Genomic DNA, 20,496 nt, shown 5'->3' on the forward strand with positions numbered 1-20,496 from the left:
TTGAAAAACTGGTATGGATTTTCAGGTCGCTCTTCCAGATCTCTTCCAGGTTTCTAATAAGCACGTTTCGTGCTCTAATAATCTTTCCAGAAAAAAAAGAACTCAGCTGGTCTTAAATACAAACATACGTGTATAGCTGTAAGAAATCTTGTAGATGTGTATGAGAAACACTTTGCTACATATTAAGCTTTAATTACTACAGCTCCCTGATCATTCATTTATACACAAATATTAGAAACGCTAACCATGTTCTTATGAGTAACATCAATCTATATCAAAGTAATTTACAATCTAACCCTGATCTATTGCTCAATGTCTTTGTTGTATCCAGCACATTTAGAAAACTGCGAAAAAGAAAAAAAAAATCGGATACTCCCTTAACAGAGGCTGAGTATTACCGTAAAGGTCAGAGCCAAGGTGGAGTGACAGTGTTGGGTGTCGCTCTCACCACTCGAGTTTTAATGAGACGGCGATATAAGCGTTCCTTGGAGCACGGTAATGATCAAGAAAGAGCCATGTAGTAAGAGCTGGAGGCGGAAGCGACTCAAGTGATGATGAAGGTGGAGATGGTGAAGAAAACGGATGAAAGAAGTATGATCCATTAGCATGATAAATCATAAAAACGTGATGGAATTAGAAGGGAAGCAGTACCTGCAGCACCGTAAAATGCAGCAGAAAGACACTGCTTAACAACTAGGCAGGAATGATAAAATAATTGCAATTTAAGGGAATGGTAGCGTATATTAGAACAGGGAAGGGAAGGGTCGTGAAGGAGAGAACCAGGAAGCTACCATACAAACAAGAAGCGTATGGTATAGCTAGGTACGACTGAAAAGGTAATGACAATACAAGATTAGAAAGGGGAAGTATAGAAGTGAAATAGAAACTGCATGATTTGTTAAACCGATAAATCCACAATATGAATATCAGTGGCTCAGACGACCTCGGTGCAGCACAACGTTAACTGTTTTAGACCGAACCACAGTGCTATGGAATTAACGACGCGTTCGTTTACGCGATAACCATGCACCTGTGGTTCTGGCGATTGATGATCCCAACAAGGAAAAAAATTGATTAAAAAAGACTGTTCTAGAAATAAGCAGCCAAGCAACTGAAGGACTGAATCTGCAAGTTAATTTTTCACTTCGAAAGTTGAGCAAAAACAAATGACTATGTAGAAAGCCTGTCATTTATGCTGTCCAGAATGAAGTGCAAACAGTAGGAGGTTTCATTAGATAGATAGATAGACAGACAGACAGAGACAGAGAGATAGATGTAAATTGATAGATGAGAGAGAGAGAGAGAGAGAGAGAGAGAGAGAGAGAGAGAGAGAGAGAGAGAGAGAGAGAGAGAGAGAGAGAGAGATTAATGTCACGGGGAAAAAATACTGAAATAAAAAAAAAAAAAGTAAAGAGAATGAATGACACGAAACACCTATTCTTCCATTCCATCATTAGGGAAAGAATATAATGAACAAGACTCACCACCTGCGGACCCTCACCCTAGCTGCACACTCTCCTCGGCCTGTCTCCCTCTACTTTCTGACTATGATATAAGCTTAAGATCTACTGTAATAACGGAGCTATGAGGTACTGTATTTTGCTAACATAACACCGGAACTTGTATTCTGGCCGGCATACTCTTCCGGCACTATTTTCCTAACTTAATGTTGTCTCGATATTTCTGGTCTGTGTGTGTGTGTGTGTGTGTGTGTGTGTGTGTGTGTGTGTGTAATGAAATAGGCTGAGGAAACCTTTATGGATCTTGGCAGTAATCAACTTCTTCCCATTATTTGTGCTGCGAAGTATGATTAGTCTTGTTCTACTTTATTTTTTAAGTTCTGCAAAAGAAACTTACTTGAACGTGTCTGGATCTGTACATTTGCTTAGCAAAAACAATCTACTTACTGTTCGTCCGCCTTCGTTACTCAGCACTTCTCTGGCACCACTATTCCGTATCAAGAACAAAATTGTTTAGAATTCAGTGAGGAATCAAGCGCAGCATGTAGGGCAGGGTATAGCAGGGTAAGGCAAAGAGGGACAGTATACGATAGGGGAGGCCAGGAAAGAGCATCGTGTATAATGCAGGACGAGGTAGAGCATGGCGGAGAGAATGTAGGGCAAGACACGGCATGAGGGGGCAAAGTATAGGAAAGAGTAAGGCATGGAGGACTGGAATGTAGCTATGGTTGAGCAGGACATGAATAAGTAAAGTATATGGCACAGAGGGGCCTGAAGGAGCTGAGTGTAGGGCAGGGCAGATAGGGACAGTTAGGACGTGGAGGGGTTGAATGTAATGTAAGGCATTGAGAGGCAGAGTATACGACAGGGCAGAGGAGGGGTAGAGTGTAAGGTGATGCAGGGCATGGAGGGGCAGAGCGTAGGGCAGATCAAGGCATGGAGGTGCAGGGTGTAGCAAAACAAGGTATGGAGGGGCAGAGTATAGGGCAGGGCAGGGGGCGACGAGGGCCACCGGATGCAGGGTAATGAGCGTGGACCAGGCCGGTATTGTGACACGCACCCACCCTATACTTTCTCCCGCACACTGCCTTCATCTAAATTATAATGGAGGGTGTGCGAGACAGGAAACTGTAACCTGCTTATGGTGATTGTAATGGGCAGTATGTGAGGCTCTGGAGCGCACAGGTACTTGGTGACTGAGATCCTACAAAATAATACAATCTTCTTAGATACTAGTCTTTACATTTCACCAAAACCTACAACCGAACCATTTCATTGATTCGTATCTAATCCTCTGAGATGCCCATTGTTACCTTCTTCCTCAACCTCTACCAAGCTCACGTAAAGTACATTCTGCATTGAACTTTGGGAACACAGTTAAATCAACACGGTCGGCGAGTGTGTGAGTGGCGGTGAGGTGAGAGAGAGGCCTGGTGACTGTTCCCTCCCCTCGAGTAATGATGTGTGCGATGATCGGTGTATCAGATGCTGCCGCCGATACTGTTGACTGGACGTGACCCCTGCCTCGCTACCTCCCCTCTGCACCCCTCACACCCTTCCTGCACCTCTCACACCTCCCTTGCTACACCCTTCGTGGACACACACACACACACACACACACACACACACACACACACACACACACACACACACATACACCTGACTGTCAAGATGTAAACTTTGGTTACTGCTGAGGTGCAATGACTGATTACCACAGTGTTACTGTGCCACAGGAGGCTCCACCTTCCATACCAAACACGTCTGACCTACACTGCAACAACAGGTGGTCCTTTGTGAAACCGAAAATCTCATCCTTTATTTTGAATTTCAAAGTGTATCAGAGCAAGGTTGTACCTCAACAGTAAGAAAGATTTTGAAAAATATGAAACAACCAGTTTAACATATTCTGACTTTAGGATGCGACATACAGTAAGACAGGCAGTTGAAACAGGTAAGGTGTGGCATGTCATTACGGTCCCGGTGAGCGGTGTGGGTGGCATCATGAGGGAAGATCCGCCGAACTAGCCATTACCTGCCCCCGTCAGGAGAGTATTTGTTGGACGTGTCTCTCCTGCAGTCACCGCCGCCGACAGCCGCGCTGCCTTTTTCGCCACTGATTATTTCGATCACGCTTGGCGATTCCCGAGTCAACACTGGGAATAATTACGCCATTCACACCGGCGCGGCTGATCGGTGGCTGATCCCCGCCACTGTGTGATGATGGACTTTAAATGCCTGTTTACATGTCAGAGTCTACCATGTATCTTTTATCCTGCCATCAGTAACAATGTCGTGATGAAGTTTACTTGTCGAACGGACGATCATGACTAAGATCTCTTTATTCTTTTTCTGAATCTGACGAAGCGTTTGATGAATGCAGTGCATCGAATAGCGGGTCGCTAATGATTTTTTTCCATCGGTGTACCAGCATGAAAAGAGAGCAGAGTTGGTTGAGTAAAGAAAGGTACAAGTGAGGTCGGTGGTTACTCAACGTGACTGACTCCTGGGGTTTGACAGGCGTTGTGGAAGACACCTCCATGTTGCTATTGGAATAGAGTAGCACGTAAAATAAAACTTCTTTGTGTGTGCTGCTGTGAAGGGAAAGAGTAAGGATGATTCTTTATGCCCCAAGGAGGTCATATGAAGTTTTTATGTAAGTTAGCTTGAGGGAGTGTGGAGGTTCCCAATGTGCCACGGAAAGGGTTGGGTCACTGTCAGGTCAAAGAGCATGGGAGGAGGCTGGAGGCGGGGAAGGAAGAGGGTGAGGAGTACAAGGGAGGAAGGAGGGTGGTGGAGGGAGATAGAGGGAGCGGGTGAGGAGAGGGGAGAGGTGAAGCAAAGGTTGTGGGAGTTGGAGGGGAGGAAGGAGGAAGGGCTGTCAGTGTGGTGAGAATGGGTTGCTTTGTGGCTCACTTCATCATCTGAATAGCGTGTCACATAAACAATCACCGGAAGCTGCGACCAGCGACACCGGCGGCCAGGACACTGGACACCCGAGACACCTCACACACCCGCACTGCCCTCAGATATACAAAAAAATTAGATTCACTTCCTTCCCCTAACTATGATTTTATTTTGCATGAGACAAAAGACGTAAGCAGACTCTACAGCCGTATTTTCCTATCCTTCCCTCACAAACAAAGCATAATTTTCACAAGGAACTGATCGTAAGTTTGTGGTCTACGTCCTAGAAAACCACGGCGTATCTGCGAATGTAGAGCAGCATCTTCCGTTACCGGGTGGTAGGGCAGCGTCCTCCCGAGCGTGTGTAGGAGCGGGCCAGCACGTCTCCCAGGCCCCGCAGCTCCCGGGTAAGGGTCGGACTGGGGTCACAGGAACTTTGCCTCCGCGCGTACAAGTAGCCGCAGGGTAGTGCGGGTGCTGTGGTGGCAACCCTCACCTGCTCATCACTGTAATTCCCTTTATTCCCACACCGTTAACAACCCACACAAAATTACGTTCCCAAGTGATCATGTAGTCTCTGAAGCTAAGCTGTGCTTTAATCTTCGCATATAAGTGACCATGCTATTTACAGCACAGAAACTACAGTTCTAGATATTTACTCGCCCTTCTTGCCGAAGTCTGGCAACAGAATCCTTCAGGAGATAAGCTAGGGGGGCTAGGATGGGTTGTTGGGCCGGCGCGGTTGCGGCCGCCGGCAGGAACGGGGCGGGCGACGGCCTCTGGGCATCGTCTGCTACACTCGTTTTTTGGCCACTTCCTCCCAGGATTCACCCCGTTACTTGAAATACATTTTCTTTGTTTACTATTAAATTTGTTAAAGTTTCTAACTCGACTGCGAGATCGTGCGTGCAATACGGTTGGGTGACGAAAAAAAAAAAATGTATCATGTCAAGGAATATTAACACTGGGAACTATTAACCGCCAGCTTATATCTGGAGTGATAAGAAACGTTTACTCTTCTCTAAGGAGCATCTTGTTTCTACTTTATATAATAATCACAGACTGATAATCAGTTGCTTTAAAACTGTTCACTTTTGGCATATGGTTATGGCAGCTCCTCCAGACATCGCATTTTGTATAGGCTATGTACCCTTGTAGCTCCCGTGATAAAGGAGTAATATGTGGAACTGGGCCGTCTGATTTAGAGTACTTGTATATTCCGAAAGAAGTTAAATAATGGAATACAAAGGAAAGCATACAGCAACAGGCCCACTGGTCCTTTCCAAACCATTTCTTATAGAACACAATACCGGTATGACTATTTTATGCTATTAGTAAAAGCCGAAGGAATTTTAAATGGATGGATGAAGCATGTACGGAGATGCAACCTTTTCTGTACCCATATACTGTAGTCGACGGAATGATGCCCTCCTTCAGTATGTGAACTGCGTCGGTAAAAAAAGAAAGTGTACAAACAGTTTTGCTCGTAAACTGGAGTCAAGATATCGAAGGTTTCAATGATGTTTGAATGACTGTGACCCAAACTATGCTAGCTGACAGTTCTCTTACTTTGTCCCGTCTTTGTGGATCTTACCTCACCCACCTCCTCGGTGGATATTTAGTTTTTGTTTATTGTAAAAACCAATGTCTAGAGCCTCTAAATCTTCTTTTTTAAACTAAATGAATAAAAGAGGAAAGCCATATAAAAGCTGAGATGATGGTAATAATTATTAAGATACACCAGCAGAGCATGAAGACTCATCATTATCATCATCATCTTCAGTTTTACGTCGATTTTCCATGTGCCTTAGGTCAGACTGGCTCACCTGATCCCGTTCATCCCTCTAGGTATTCTCTGCCAGCTTTACAGTAGATTAATACCTTTAGATCTGAGGTCACTACACACCACCTCGTCCCAAATCTTCCTCCCTGATGTAAAATTCCCTGTTCCACATGAACACTAGAGACACCTTTACATGATAATAATGCAAAGAGAAATTTCTGCTGTCCTCAGTTTTGAATTGGTTTACCTGTTCACCATCTTCACCCAACGCCACAGCCTAGACTACAGGTAGGGGCACAAGTGCTAACATAAATTATGTGTCAACTGTGACGATGTTACATACATCAGGATCAGATCGTCCCGAGGGCCATATAAGCGATTTATTAACTGGAAGCTATTCATGGTTGTCAGCCCACATGGAGGTTCAAATTGAGCGAAGAGAATGGAGGGGAAAGGCCGAAGGGACGGGAACCCCAGTTCGGCCAAGCAGATGATGCGCAGTTGTGGGCAGCGCTGCCAAGGGACAAAGGTCTGTCAGGCTATGAGAACAAGTGTGGCCAGGGATCTTGGAATGACACTAACAATGAAGCAGGTTTCCTTTATAAATGGTAGTCACTTCTGTGGGTGACGTCCTCGAACGCTGTTACATCACATCACTTTGACAGCTCATATGAACAGAATTAAGCGATTTGAGAAAAAATATTTTGAACATCAGTCGTACGGTTAGTTAGTTTGGTGTTCTGGCAAATGTGGGATATGTAAACTTGTCAAACAGATATAATTCTATGAACATTACCGTTCCCCTCCTCCTCCTCTTCAACATTATCATCATGACTTCCTTTCCGACCTCAGGAAGGGGTGAGGTAGGGTCTAGAGATCAAGAAAAAAAAAAAAAAAATTCAAAAGTCCTCCCACTTAAATGGGTCACACTCTCATTCACTCACCGTTCAAGCCCCTGGAATCCTAACCACCTCACAGGTATAAATATCTACAATTGGCGCGTTTCATATTACCTATAAGCTGCAGTCAGTCTTAAGATCATCTGGTCACTTCTATTAACTGCAAGTCAGTTGCAATTATTGTGCTGAGATGGCATGTGAATCACTGTAATTTGTAGTGAAGACGAAATATATCTGGCAGCGCTGTCTTTCAGTCCCATATTCTGGGCTTCCGTCTTAAGTCACGCCGTAACCCAACCCGGGCCCAGGTCTCACACAGAAGAATTAACCAGCCAGCTGTGGAGGACGTCAATATCGTCCCATTCGAGAGCTGCCCAACATCATCTCGTGCCCAAATCCCGCATCATACACAATAATAAATAAATATACGATACCTACTTAAAGGAAAGAGAAGGGATCAAAAATTAGCTCTCAAGAGACCGTCGGAACCAAAGAAGAAAAGCAGCCAGAGAGGAGGAAGAATGGCGGTCGACAATAGCCGAATCATCCGGGCAGCATGGACTGAACACGAAGAAAGGCGCTGACACAAAGAAAAGTTAAAATGTTCTAACTCTGAGGGTTTACTCTGGAGAAAGGAAGAAATTTAAAACTTGACCACACAGTTTAGAGGTTAGTTGTTGTGCGGTGACCAGATGGAAGTACTGTAGAGGAATGAGGGACATACTGGAAGGAAACGAAGGCGAAACTGAAGGGAACAAAAATAATGGATGGCGACTGTGAGCAGATATTGGAAGAGTTACGTAGTTTAAGTATGAATGCTTGTATCATTTGGGTGATTACCAGATACATGCATACACAATTAAAAAATATATATATATATATATATATATATATATATATATATATATATATATATATATATATATTATATATAGACAGACAGATAGATAGATAGATAGATACAGATATAGATAGATAGATAGATAGTTGCCAACAGAAGATATTTATCTATTTGCTGATACAGTACAAAATTTCACGAGTTAAGACACTACGGTAATGAACACGAAACATTAACTGAACGACCGTCAATAATTTAGTCCAACTGCAGTGTAAAGATTCATTCCGTGCTCTCTCTTTCTCTCTCTCTCTTCCTCACCACAAGGAATATTGCACCGAACAGCAAAGGTGGTTTCGGCGCCTTCTACCCCTTTTTGACCACTTTGCATGGAGGTAGGGCGCCGCTCCTCCGTTGGTGCGCTGGCCCCTCCCTCCCTGCCACCTAGACCCCGGATGACACCCATTACACTCCACTGCTGCCACATATACGGTAAATCACACACTTATTGGTCATCGACCACGAAATATGAAACTTTACCAAATGTATCTCGTTTCTCATTATCAGCCCTGGATGTCGATTCCATATATCAACAAAATACACATGATGCTAATGATACGTACCGTACTGTATCAAGACAGGAATCATTAGAACCACAGGGACATATATAATATACTCTGACATTACCTAGTGTTAGGAGATAAGTTTATGTGACAGGGCTGAGGGTGGGATGAGGAGAGGCCTGGCAGACGAGGGGAAGCGGAGGGGGAGGGGGATGGAGGCTGAAACATGACCTCCCGTGGGCCCTCGCCACCGGAAGAACCCTCTGCCGCAGAAATAAAAGATGGTAAACGAGCATCATTCGAGTGCTGAGCTTAGCATCACCTTCTGCATCATGTTCTACATCTCCAGAACTTAGTTTGAGATTAATAACAGTAACTGAAGCTACGGTAGTCTTTGTGTGTATTTTACAGGAAACCGTTTAGAAACTACAAAATATGACTATTAACGAAACTCCTGTCCACAACGAAAGAGATAATAATACGTTACAATTTTCTGACAGAAATCAAATTCAAAACATCCTAGATGTGAGAAAAAGTGGCGGGTGTAAGCTCCTCCCCCTGGGGACGCCAGGCAGCGCGGGACTGTGTGGGCGGAGCCAGGCGGTAGGAGGGCTGGAGCACGGGGTGGGGGAGTTCGCCGGAAGTGCTATTTTTCCATGTTTTCCCAACTCCACACACACTCCTTCCTCGTCTTGACCATCACTCCAGAACTCGAGTACTCATTTGCCTGCACTTCTTGGCTGTTTCTCACGTCTAGCGACTACAGTGCTGTTAGAATCCGGCGACGAGGGGAGGTGACTACAAGAGAAGAGATGAAGCGACGGGGGAGGGGGCGGCCGGAAGTGGGGGGAGGGGGCAGAGGTTACAGGTAGCGTCCCGAGGGAGGGGGTGGCAGGGAAGGTGAGGGGCTCCAATACCGTGCTGGAGGCTAATGTAGTGCACACTACGCACTACCTCCACCATCACACTAAACTATAAGATACATGAACAACTTAATGTTTGTTGGTTGCAGGTTATCACTTCCTTCTGACAAATTCACATGAGAACTCTACAAGTTTTGACAGCTCTGTCATATAGTATGTGACAATCAAGAATGAAAATGGAATAAAGGCTATAAGGCACACATCACCATCACTATGTAGCACACACCGCAACACTGAAAATGAAGGTCTTGAAAACTATTGTTCCTTTTTTGCTGGATTTCCGAGTACACTTCTGGTAAACAAACACGCTGAGAAGGGGCAGTTGATGCACTAATAGTAACAGTAATACCATGCACACCAACAACAAACTTGGCTTACCTGACTTAGTGGGCTTAGTAAGCGTTTTGAGTGACTTTATTCCCATTTTATTTGGCGGGGGTAGGAAATCCACGTACATAATTCAATAAATAAATATAAAATCTATGTTATAATTGGTTGGGAGTGACTAGATACGTGACTTGCAGACTTTCCTACAGTAGCACCTGCGTTGAAGTCGCTACAATTTTCTGGTCAAGGGATAACTTAAATAATTATTTAGTTTTGTGTGCCAGGGGCTCACTGTCCCGTCTTTTCCAGAGGTTATCGGTTCCACTTCGCTCTTTTGCTCTCGAACCAGTAGTTGTCACTGAATACTCCACCGCGGACGTCAGCAGTAAGGTTATCTTGCACGGGCACCATACTAGATCCTTGAATAAACATGACCCATGATGATCTCTCCCCGGGGTATACGTCCACTACCGACCGTGTCCCAGGATATACTAAACGCGGGACACAGTCGAGCCTCCACAGCTGACCCGCGAACTGTTACCAACGACTGTTTTGCCGGGAACCTTCACTGCACGCGTGACAGAGCCCCAGAATAACTATGGTCTCGTACAAATTCTTCTAAAACCAGCAGATCATCTAAGCTATACACCATATGAAAATAAGAGCACTAAAAGGAGCATAGGATATTACATTTACTACAATTAAAATACAAAAAAATACAAAAAAAATCATCTCCCGATCTGGCAATGATGTTGACCTGCGAAGGGGCGGGGAGTTGAAGTCGCTGCGGACACCTGGCAACTCCACCCTCCTCCGCCCGTACCAAAACTCGATTGTATGATCTCGTTACCGCCCGATCTCCGGCCACGTTGCCTTCTTCTCTGTGTTATTTACTGAGCAAAACTTTTCTTCTACACAAATTAGGAAAGAATAATGCACTGACAAGAAATATTATATGGTTCTCTTTAGTTCTGAGATGCGAGACGATGAACTATGAGAAAACTGTGGGAAATGGGCACTACTTATTTGTATAATAACTTGGTTGCAAATATGGGTATGGTAAAAACACAGATGTGCCGATTAGTTTACTTCGCATAATTTCTGACGACAACTAGAGTTTAGGTGATGCACTTACTTTAAAAAATGATTTCGAATTCCAAAAAGCGCCAAAAGGCCAAATCACAAAATAGCTCTCGAGTTGCAGATATTGTAAAAGGGACCAAGGGTACGAATGTGTCCAAAACAAACACATAAACAAAGGATAGACCACAGTTAATATAAGTATTTTCGGGGGAAGCAGCTTTGTTACTGGGGCAGTTTTTGTAGTGAGAACCAATCTGTAACACGCTCATCCAGAACAAAAGAGATCCTCATTGGAGTCGCAACAAAGCTCTCACAAAGCCCTCAAAACGCTTTCTATTTCTCACTCCTACAGCTTTATGATACGGGATAAAATTTTGCCAGCATACGAGCACTATTGGAAGTCGTTTGTGAGAATATCAGATACCTTTTGAAATGACATCGAGGTATTTCATAAGAAGCTTGTATTTACATATAAGAAGCATATATCGACATAGTCTCTCTCTCTCTCTCTCTCTCTCTCTCTCTCTCTCTCTCTCTCTTAATGTGATATATATATATATATATATATATATATATATATATATATATATATATATATATGGATAGATCGATGTAGATGGACGACAGATAAATCATTATTTGCTCCGTGGAGTTATCCTGATGCCACTTCAAACAGATTTTCCTGTTATCACAACAAACTTTCAAGATAAAATTCTAATATGTTTGTTCCTGCTGGCAGTCCTCGGATGTAATTCCTTGACAATAAACGACAATTCTCGCCGCCACCATCTTGCCAGCATACCTGAGAGACGGCCTTGGCGACTGACATGCCTCACAGCTGACGAGAATTTACCTATGATATCGATAGGTGACAAGAATTAAGATGGATAACAAAGAAATCGTCAAATAATAGTGAGTGTCGCCCTGCTAAATGGCTGACAACAAGACCCTACTACAACTTGCTGACCACAATGAAGTACCCACTTCTACAACTTTATTCCTGCTGCTGCAACACGATTTTATTCATCTTAGAACACCCTGATAGGGAGGTGGTTAATAAAGACTAACACATTCAGTTCGAAAAGTCTCTCCTGAGCCGAATAAAATCGTCTGAAGACAGCAAGAATAAATCAACAAAAGACGTCATCTGATTCAGGGGGTTAATCCTCTCATGGCCGGGACCACTTTAGTACTGTGTTCCAGCTAACGCCAGACCATATTATTCAGCTAAGAGTCACACTAACCTGAGTGTTCATACTGGCACCATTAACTCTCTCATGGATGGGACAATTATTCCAACTAACTCCTGACGATTTTATTCATGTACGAGTGAGTCAAAGGAGCCTGAGTGTTTACAGGCTTATCGAAAATCCGACCGAAATACTAAAATGCGGCCACAGTTACGGGTGTATATACTGTGCATTAGCTGGAGTGACAAGCCAGTGTGCGGGCTAACTGACAGGCTGAGGGACAGTGACGTACGTGCTGACTAAGTGACTGATGATGAGCCAGACTGACGCTACTTGGAAGGGTTATATTAGGAGGAATGCTCAGGAATATTTCTTCAATATTTTGCTCAATGACCTAATTTGAGGCAACGACTACTCGGTATGATATGACCTGAATACCTAATTAATATCTTGCTGAAAAGTTAGGACTGGATGAGCTTTAGTGATGATAGGATGTGGTCAAATGAAAGAATGCTTTTTTGTTTTTTTATCTGTCCATACCCAGACGCTGGGATTAAGGCGTCTAGTTATATAAACAGGCAGACAGACAGACAAAGACAGACATACAGAGTGATAAATAGACAGACTGACTGACTGATGGACTGATGGATACTAGCCAACTGGATAGACAGAAATAGACAGACAGATATTTTTAGGGGAGGCTCAAACGGAAGCCGAATGTTTAGTTTTGGTGTAAGGGACTATTTGAGGGCTGAAGTATATGATAGGATGTGGTCGACTGAAAGATGGCTAAATTTTTCTTTGGAGTTCAATGTTCATGACTGGTGCGAGGAGCCTAAGAGAGGGCTGAAGTATATTTAGGACTATTGGGCTTAGGGCTGGTGGCTGGGTTAGGACTAAGGGCTGTCATGGAGGGCCTTGGAGGTGAGGGCTGGTGGGCCAGGCTGGTGTGGACTGAGATTTATCGTGCCCAACTTTTACTTCCTTCATCACTACCAAGTTTATGGGCCGTGTCCGCTCACCCACCTCCTACTTCACTGTTCCTCTCCCTCCTTCAATGCTCCTGTTTCATCTCTCTCTCTCTCTCTCTCTCTCTCTCTCTCTCTCTCTCTCTCTCTAAATCTGTCTTTCTGTCTGTCTGTTTATACTGTAGAGGAAAAAAGAGGAAAAAAAGGAAAAAGTGAGGGTGTTATCTCCATCACTTTTTTCCTTCTTTTCCATTACTGCTCCTATTTCATTCTTCACTGCTCCCTGTCCCATTTTGTACAGCTCTTTTTTCATCATAATTTTTCCCCATCCCCTTATCACTGTTTCCCTTTACCTTTCCACTGTTTTCCCTCCCTACATCACTTTTCTCCTTCTCTCATTCTCCTCCTTTTTCCATCAGTTCTTTCTCCATTGCTCCTCGTCCCTCTATCACTTTTACCTTTTCTAGTGCTTTCCTTCATTCTATTACTTATTACCCTTCCTCCTTCACCTCTCTTTGCTCCATTTTTGTTTCTCTTCATCCCTCATCATCATCATAAGTTACGTCAGAGTATTTATGTTCCACTTCCCTCCTGTTCCGAAAGTCACGATTTGAGCATCGTTACTCAGCTTATTTCAAGAAGCAATACTGATAATAAGATACAATGTGTTTAATGCCAATAATACTGTCTCTGGAATGGAGTGTAGTATTTCGTAATCTTGAATGATGAATGAATGAATATGTGGCATACTTTACTGAACACTTGATAACTTATAGGAGTACGTTTGTTTTTCTGTCATTATTATTTTTCCTCCTAAATCATGCGCATATATACATGGTGGGAATCTGGGTGGTGGTAATATTCTGACATACGAGTATTTGGGGCCAATCAGAATACAGAGTGCTAAATTCAGAAAAATTGATAACAATTAATTCTACAGAAGCCATTGCCAAACTAACTATACTGATTATATTCTCGCCAAACATAACCTAATGTAACTGTATTCAGTCTTGCTGAAGCTACATAATGAATACAGTAAACAAAGCTTAATTTAACCTATCTTATCTAATACAGGCAAGCAGAAACTGAGGAAGAAGTCGAGGCAGAGGGAACAGCAGCAACAGCAGCAGTAGGAGGAGGGAGTGAGAGTGCGGCGGGGCTGTCAATGGTGTGATTCTAGCTGGGATGTTGATCTAATTACTGGTATAGAGTTGAGTCTCTGCCTGCCAGCTGCTCTGCAAGTCCGACCCACTAACACCACCACACCACCACTGCTGACTCTATCATCACTATAACAGTGATAACCCCACAACACTGCTAATACCATCAAGAGTGTTAACTCCATCATCGTTGTTGACACCATCATCACTGCTAACTCTATCATCACTATACCACTGCTGACACCACCATCACTGGTAATTCTGTCATCATTACACCACTGCTGACACCACCATCACTGCTAACTCTTTCATCACCATACCACTGCTGACACTACCATTGCAAACTCTATCACCACCACTATAATTACCTTTACCATTACAACTGGCAACATATATTTATTTCGACACCATCACAAAAAACACTGGTACCATGCCCACAACTGCTAATGCGAATGCTACACATTCTGCTGCCTTCACTACAGCCGTCAATATAACTCTCAACATTATCACGACCATTGTTATTTATCAGTTTCCTTATTAACTGTATATTCATTATTTGTAACCAAGACTGGATATTCTATTCCTTTAAACCAAAAAATTTTAACTGTCACCAATTTTTTTTTCCAAATTATTAATAAATAACGTATGTATGAATACTGCACGTGACAATAATTTGTAACCTTAATTAACATTTTAAAAATTCAATACTAGCGTGGAAAGAATAAATGTGACTAACTAGGAGAGGTTACTAGAGAGTTTTAAACATTTGGAGAACGGCAGTTTTTCCTAAGGAGATTAAAATTACCTGGCGCTAGCCGTTGTTTAAAAGTTAAAAGTCAGTTCGCATCATTAGTATCGTGTATACATATTCAGTGGCATAAAAAGTTTCGGGTATGGTAAGTCTCATTCATTTTAGGTCCTTGCCATCTCATTCACTCACACTCACTTCCTGCAAAGTTCTTGGTAAAACTCTCAATGTGCCCTTCATTAAGTCAGCCACCAACACCCAAGAGAAAGAAGGTGTGATGTTCCTCCCGACTCAACAATGCTCGCAGCCTCCGCCCTCACCTCTTTGTTCGGGTTAAAGCCATGCAGTTCCTCTCTCTCTTCACTTCATCCACACTGTTCACCTCTTCCTTTCATTCATTGGAGAGATATATTCAACTTTTCACGCTGCCTCTGCTTCTGGCCTTTTGGATTTGGAGGATGGACCTCCTTTTATTTTTACTGTGCTTAGAGTTACAGGTTGATTACGTAATTTGTGATTCTCTTCCTTTGTTATTGTTATCATCTTTATTCTCTTATACTCTGTCAGCGAACTGCCAAGTATCTACACACAATAAATAACACCTAACGAAAGAAGTTACTGTGTATTCTAAAGCTACTTTTGATCTCAGTGACAGATTTGTAACATCAGGGATGCTTTTAATCTTTTCTGCACAATGACGCATTTTTCACTATCTTCCCGCGACCTCAAGACGATTTTATTCAGTTTAAGGGAGACATATCGAACTGGGCGGGTTGTGTATTGCCTTCAGCCCTTTCATTACTAGGGGGCTCCACTAAGACGATTAGATTTGTCTATTAGAGTTAATTACACAAGACGTCATCGTAGTGGGGAAAATAACGGGTCGTGGGAGTGGGGGAACTAAGGGGTCTTGAGGGTGGGGGAAATAAGGGAATCATCAACACCAAAGTAATACTATCCACGCATTAGTAGGAACGGATCTGCAAGGACTGCGGCGATTTTCCTGCACAATAAAGACAAGCCATTCTCTTTCATGTATCTGGGTCCATAGTGTCGTGAAATGTTTAAAGGAAAGAATAATACCCACACACTGATACTGTGGTTAATGTGAAGAGGATACAAGTCGGGACTAAACTGTAACATCCTCATTATATAAACAATTTTAGTATAGGCTACAATACATCCCCTCCGTTCTCAGTTAGTTCTTCATTTGTATTCTTTTTTCGCATTCCCTCTTCTGTTTCCTTCTCATACTTTCCATGTGGATCATAGTACTTCCTCTTCGTCTTCCGTTGGTCTCTCTCTCTCTCTCTCTCTCTCGTTTGTCAAATATTTTCTCTTTCCCACTTCATTAATATTGTCTTCTGATGCTTCTCTTCCGTTTATTTCCCCTTCACAAGTTACTGCTTTCATTGCCTTGAGATATCTTGTTTTCTTCTTTCCAGTTCACATCAAAATATTCTCGAAAATTTACCTATAGTGTTCTTTACAGCTCAGATAATCCTGCTCATGTCTCTTTATATACCGGTATATACTTAGTTCATTAGTTTCTCATCTTTCAACTACTCACACTTATTCGTTCTCCTCTTTCTTATTGGCTGTTATTACCGTTTCTCATATATTTTTTCTCAAGGTTTCCATTCTTTTTTTATTTTTATTTTTTCAATCTATAGACGATTTTCTTCAGCCGAGACGACATTACCATAAACGGAAGGGTTAGATATAGCTTTCAATTACCCCAAATAAGAATAAATATATAAACGTTCATGTCATCAGTGCCTACGTTATTCTTCTATCTTATCTCCCTTTCTTTATTTGGTTGACCTATTTATGCCGGCCATCTTCAGAATTGCACCATCATCCACTCCTTCCCCTTCTATTTTGACTCTGCCTCTTACTAGACAGCTACACATCGCTCACTTCCTATCTCTCATTTCCTCCTCACTCGCAAGCATCTATTTCCTCGACGCTCACGCTCGGTTATTGCCCAAGTCTGTCTGTAATGCCTTATTGGGTCTTCCCTCCCTTCTCTCTCTCTCTCTCTCTCTCTCTCTCTCTCTCTTGCTTTACTATCCTTATTCTTCAGCATATAGAGTTAGATCTTGTAGTCATAGTCTACTCTGTAACAAACAGCCTCGAAAGGATCATAAGATCCGTTGCTGTTTGGTTTCCTTTGTACTCCTTTGTACTCTCTCTCTCTCTCTCTCTCTCTCTCTCTCTCGTTTTCACATTTTTCGGGGGGGGAGGGGGTTCTTTCTCATAATTGTCGTCCTTTCCCTAATGGATCTCGCTTTTGTCAACAACCCTCTCTATCTGCCATATTCGCCCCTTCTCTTTGATTTATCTGCTTGTCTATCTGTCTGCCTCTTCTCGTGTTCATCTTTTCCCTCGGCATCACTTGGTCAGCTCTCATCACCTCCTCCTGCCTTGCACCGTCCTCGCCCCTCTTAACCATTGCATCATCGCCGACTCGTCCTTGTCCCAACTTCCTCCATGTGAGCTTGCCACCCCTCACCCCTTCACTATCATGTCTCATCTGGTTTACCCTTACTACCTCCAGACGATTTTACTCAAGATAGACCTCTCGTACGGAAGAGGCTCATGAAAGCTATATCCTCGGGCTGAAAAGGTTGTATGGGCTGGTACCTTTTAACTCCTTAATTACAAGGGCGTCCTTTTATACTTGCTGCCTTCAGACGATATAATTCATCTTCTGAAAGACGCAAGGGGTTAGTGAAGCCTGTACCAAACCCTTTCAGTTCAAATTTCCTGTACCAAGATAAGAAAAGTAAACTGCCTGGAGATAGAAAATAATAAATGTCAATGGGCGTCATCGTGGTGGAGGGGTTATCCATTTACCCCTTAGGTATGATTACTTATTTTTTAACTCTTCTTGCTACTGTCATGCTGATCATTTTATTCAGGTTCCGAGGTCCATTCGTAGATAATCTGTAAAAAAAAAAAAAAAAGGTGTCCAATAACGCCCACATTGCTAAATATCGGCCACTGAGCTAAATAAAAAATCTGGCAATAGTAGGGATATAATATAAAAGGGAGGGATATTCTGTTGTCTTTATTTTCACTTTATCCATATTGACAATAAACGTCTTTTGTGTTCTATTTTGGCAACCACAACAAGATTAAATTAGACTTTCCAATCTACAGAAATTAGTTATAACTTTCACTCGCCCCTGCACAACAAGACAGTTCCCTTAACCAGGATTAATTCATCTTTTCTATAGCCAGAATCAAAGAAAAAAGGACATCATCGTACTGAAGAGAAATAACACTCTCCCACTGTTCATATTCCTGTCTTCCATCCTCTCAATTTTCAGTGATACTTTTCGTGTATTCAGTTATTTCTCCATGACTCTATTTTCTTCACCTCTTTCCACTGGTGTAGTTTTTCATCCAGTCAATGAAAATTCCCGCTCTCCAAACGCACTCCTCCCCCCCCCCTCTCTCTCTCTCGCAATATACTTTCCTCAAGTCCCTGCCTCTCTCTCTCTCTCTCTCTCTCTCTCTCTCTCTCTCTCTCTCTCTCTCAATACACTTTCCTCAAGTCCCTGTCTCCCTCTCCTCTCTCCTTCTTTCTCCCTCCTCTTCTCCCCTTCCTCCCTCCTCGGCCGTGATGCGTGACCGCCAGAGCCCCGCCAGCCTTGGTTTTGTGAATGGGGCGGGTTTGGCGGGGCGGGGGAGAGGGGGAGAGGGAGGCAGGAAGGGTGAGAGGAAGAGAGAAGACAGGAGGAAGGGAAGGAGGAGAGGAGAGGGAGGGAAGGAAAGTGGGAGGGAGATAGAGGAGGAAGAGAAAGGAAAGGGATGGAGAGAAAGTGGGAGAGAGGGAGAGAAAGAGGGAGGGAGAAGAGGAGAGGATGAGCGAAGGGAAGACGGGAGTGGAGGGAGAAACAGGGAAGGAGGAAAAGGGTAAGAGAGAGAGGGAGAGGAAGGGAGGAGGAAGAAGAAGAAAGGAATGAAGGAATGGAAGGACGAAGGGATGGAGATGGAAGATATGAATGAAGTGAAAGGGATGGGCGCAACTGCTGGGCAAATGAATAGGAGGAATGCAGAAGAAAGGATGGATAGAAATACAGTGTAAGGCAGAGAGAAAATGGAAAGACTAGGAATGGACGGAAGAAACAGATTTAGGGGAGAGAGAGAGAGAGAGAGAGAGAGAGAGAGAGAGAGAGAGAGAGAGAGAGAGAGAGAGAGAGAGAGTACACAAAGAAAAGGTATGATGATGTGAAAAGGAAGGAAATTAGAGGATGTACAAGAGGAAGAGCAAGGAGAGGAGAGGAAGATGAGATGAGGAGAAAAGCACGGTGGGGAAGAGAAGAGGAAGGAAGACATGACGAGAAGGAAGTGGAGAGGAAGGAAATGAAAGGAAGGAACGAGGAAGGAAGACATGTCGAATAAGGAAGAGGAAAGAAAGGAAATGCAAGGATGGAATGAGGAAGTAAGACATGGCAAGGAAGGAATGCAAGAGGAGAGGAAAGGGAGAGAGAGAGAGAGAGAGAGAGAGAGAGAGAGAGAGAGAGAGAGAGAGAGAGAGAGAGAGAGGGAAAAAGAGTCTGGCCTGGGATGTGATACTCCTGCTTGGAAACGAGGCGGAACATGGCGGAACAAGGAGGCTGAGGAATTGCCAAGGAAAAAAGGAATGACAAGGAATAAACAAAAGGCAAGATGATAAGCAAGACGTGGAAGAGAACCACAAGGAATCAAGAACACGGTCGATGGCAGATAAAAACCAAGAAGAACGGAACGACAAGAAAAAATAAGAGGAAGAGAACAAAGAGGACCCAAGAACAGAGGAGAGGAACAGTAAGAGAAAGAAGAAAACCTTAAGGGAGATAGGAACTGACACAACTAAAAATACAGTACGATTATATAATTACAGAACTAATCAATATAAACAGGGATGGGCAGACAGTTAAGAACGCAAAATAACGAGGTATGACGAAAAACAGCGACATAACGAAGGGCATGTGGTGAAAAGGGCACGAGGCAACAAACACCGTAAGGATGCATTATGAAAATACCGATGATTGGGTATTAGAGAAAGGAAAAGGGAACATGACGGCGGCAGAGGGAGAAAGAAACATAAGTGACAATGAACAGTACAAGTAGCAGTACGGAAAAGTGTTCACCACTCATCTTTTCCTCTTTCTCCTCCATCCCTCCTACTTCTCTTTCTTTCACTCTTTCCTCCTCCTCCTCCTCCTCCTCCCATTACCACTCTTCTCTCCTCCTTCGCCCACCCTTCCCTTCCCGTCCTTCTCTCATCCTTCCCTTTTACCTCTTTCACTCTTCCCTCCCTCCTCCTTTTTCTTCAATTCATCCCTCTCCTCTCCATATCCCTCCTCCCTCTACACACTCTTCCCTCCTCCCTCTACACGCTCTTCCCTCCCTCCTCCTTCTCCCTCCGTCTCCCATTCTTCCCTCTCTCCCTCCCTCCCCCACTCCTCCGCTACTCCAAGGCAAACACTCGCCTCATTGCTCTCATTCATCTCACTTCGCGGAACAAAGAAGTGGATCCGATTAGCCGCCATGATCGAGTTTGTTGTGATAGGTAGATAACTGGCAACAACACCCAGGCTACCCCAGTTACCAGCCTAAGGTGTCGGTGTCCACTTCCCCTCCACGGTAGGTCCAGTAG

General features: G+C 43.5%; 1 protein-coding gene across 4 annotated transcripts in view; it reads right to left on the reverse strand.

Annotated features, from left to right (window-relative positions):
• LOC145412596 (protein C-ets-1-like) overlaps positions 1–20,496 on the reverse strand; it is a 550,754-nt gene that overhangs the window by 97,472 nt on the left and 432,786 nt on the right. Inside the window, exon 1 of one of the 4 annotated variants that reach the window (XM_080282511.1) lies at positions 9,746–10,155. The exons of the other annotated variants lie outside the window; for them this stretch is intronic. Coding sequence (XP_080138637.1) covers positions 9,746–9,824 — 79 coding nt within the window. The 5' untranslated portion in view covers positions 9,825–10,155. Of the gene's footprint in view, positions 1–9,745; positions 10,156–20,496 lie in introns of those variants that run through there. 4 annotated transcript variants of the gene reach the window in all.

Source organism: Coenobita brevimanus, chromosome 93 (genome assembly GCF_032717465.1).
Source record: "Coenobita brevimanus isolate Jiangsu-jjx chromosome 93, ASM3271746v2, whole genome shotgun sequence".
Classification (NCBI taxonomy): domain Eukaryota; kingdom Metazoa; phylum Arthropoda; class Malacostraca; order Decapoda; family Coenobitidae; genus Coenobita; species Coenobita brevimanus.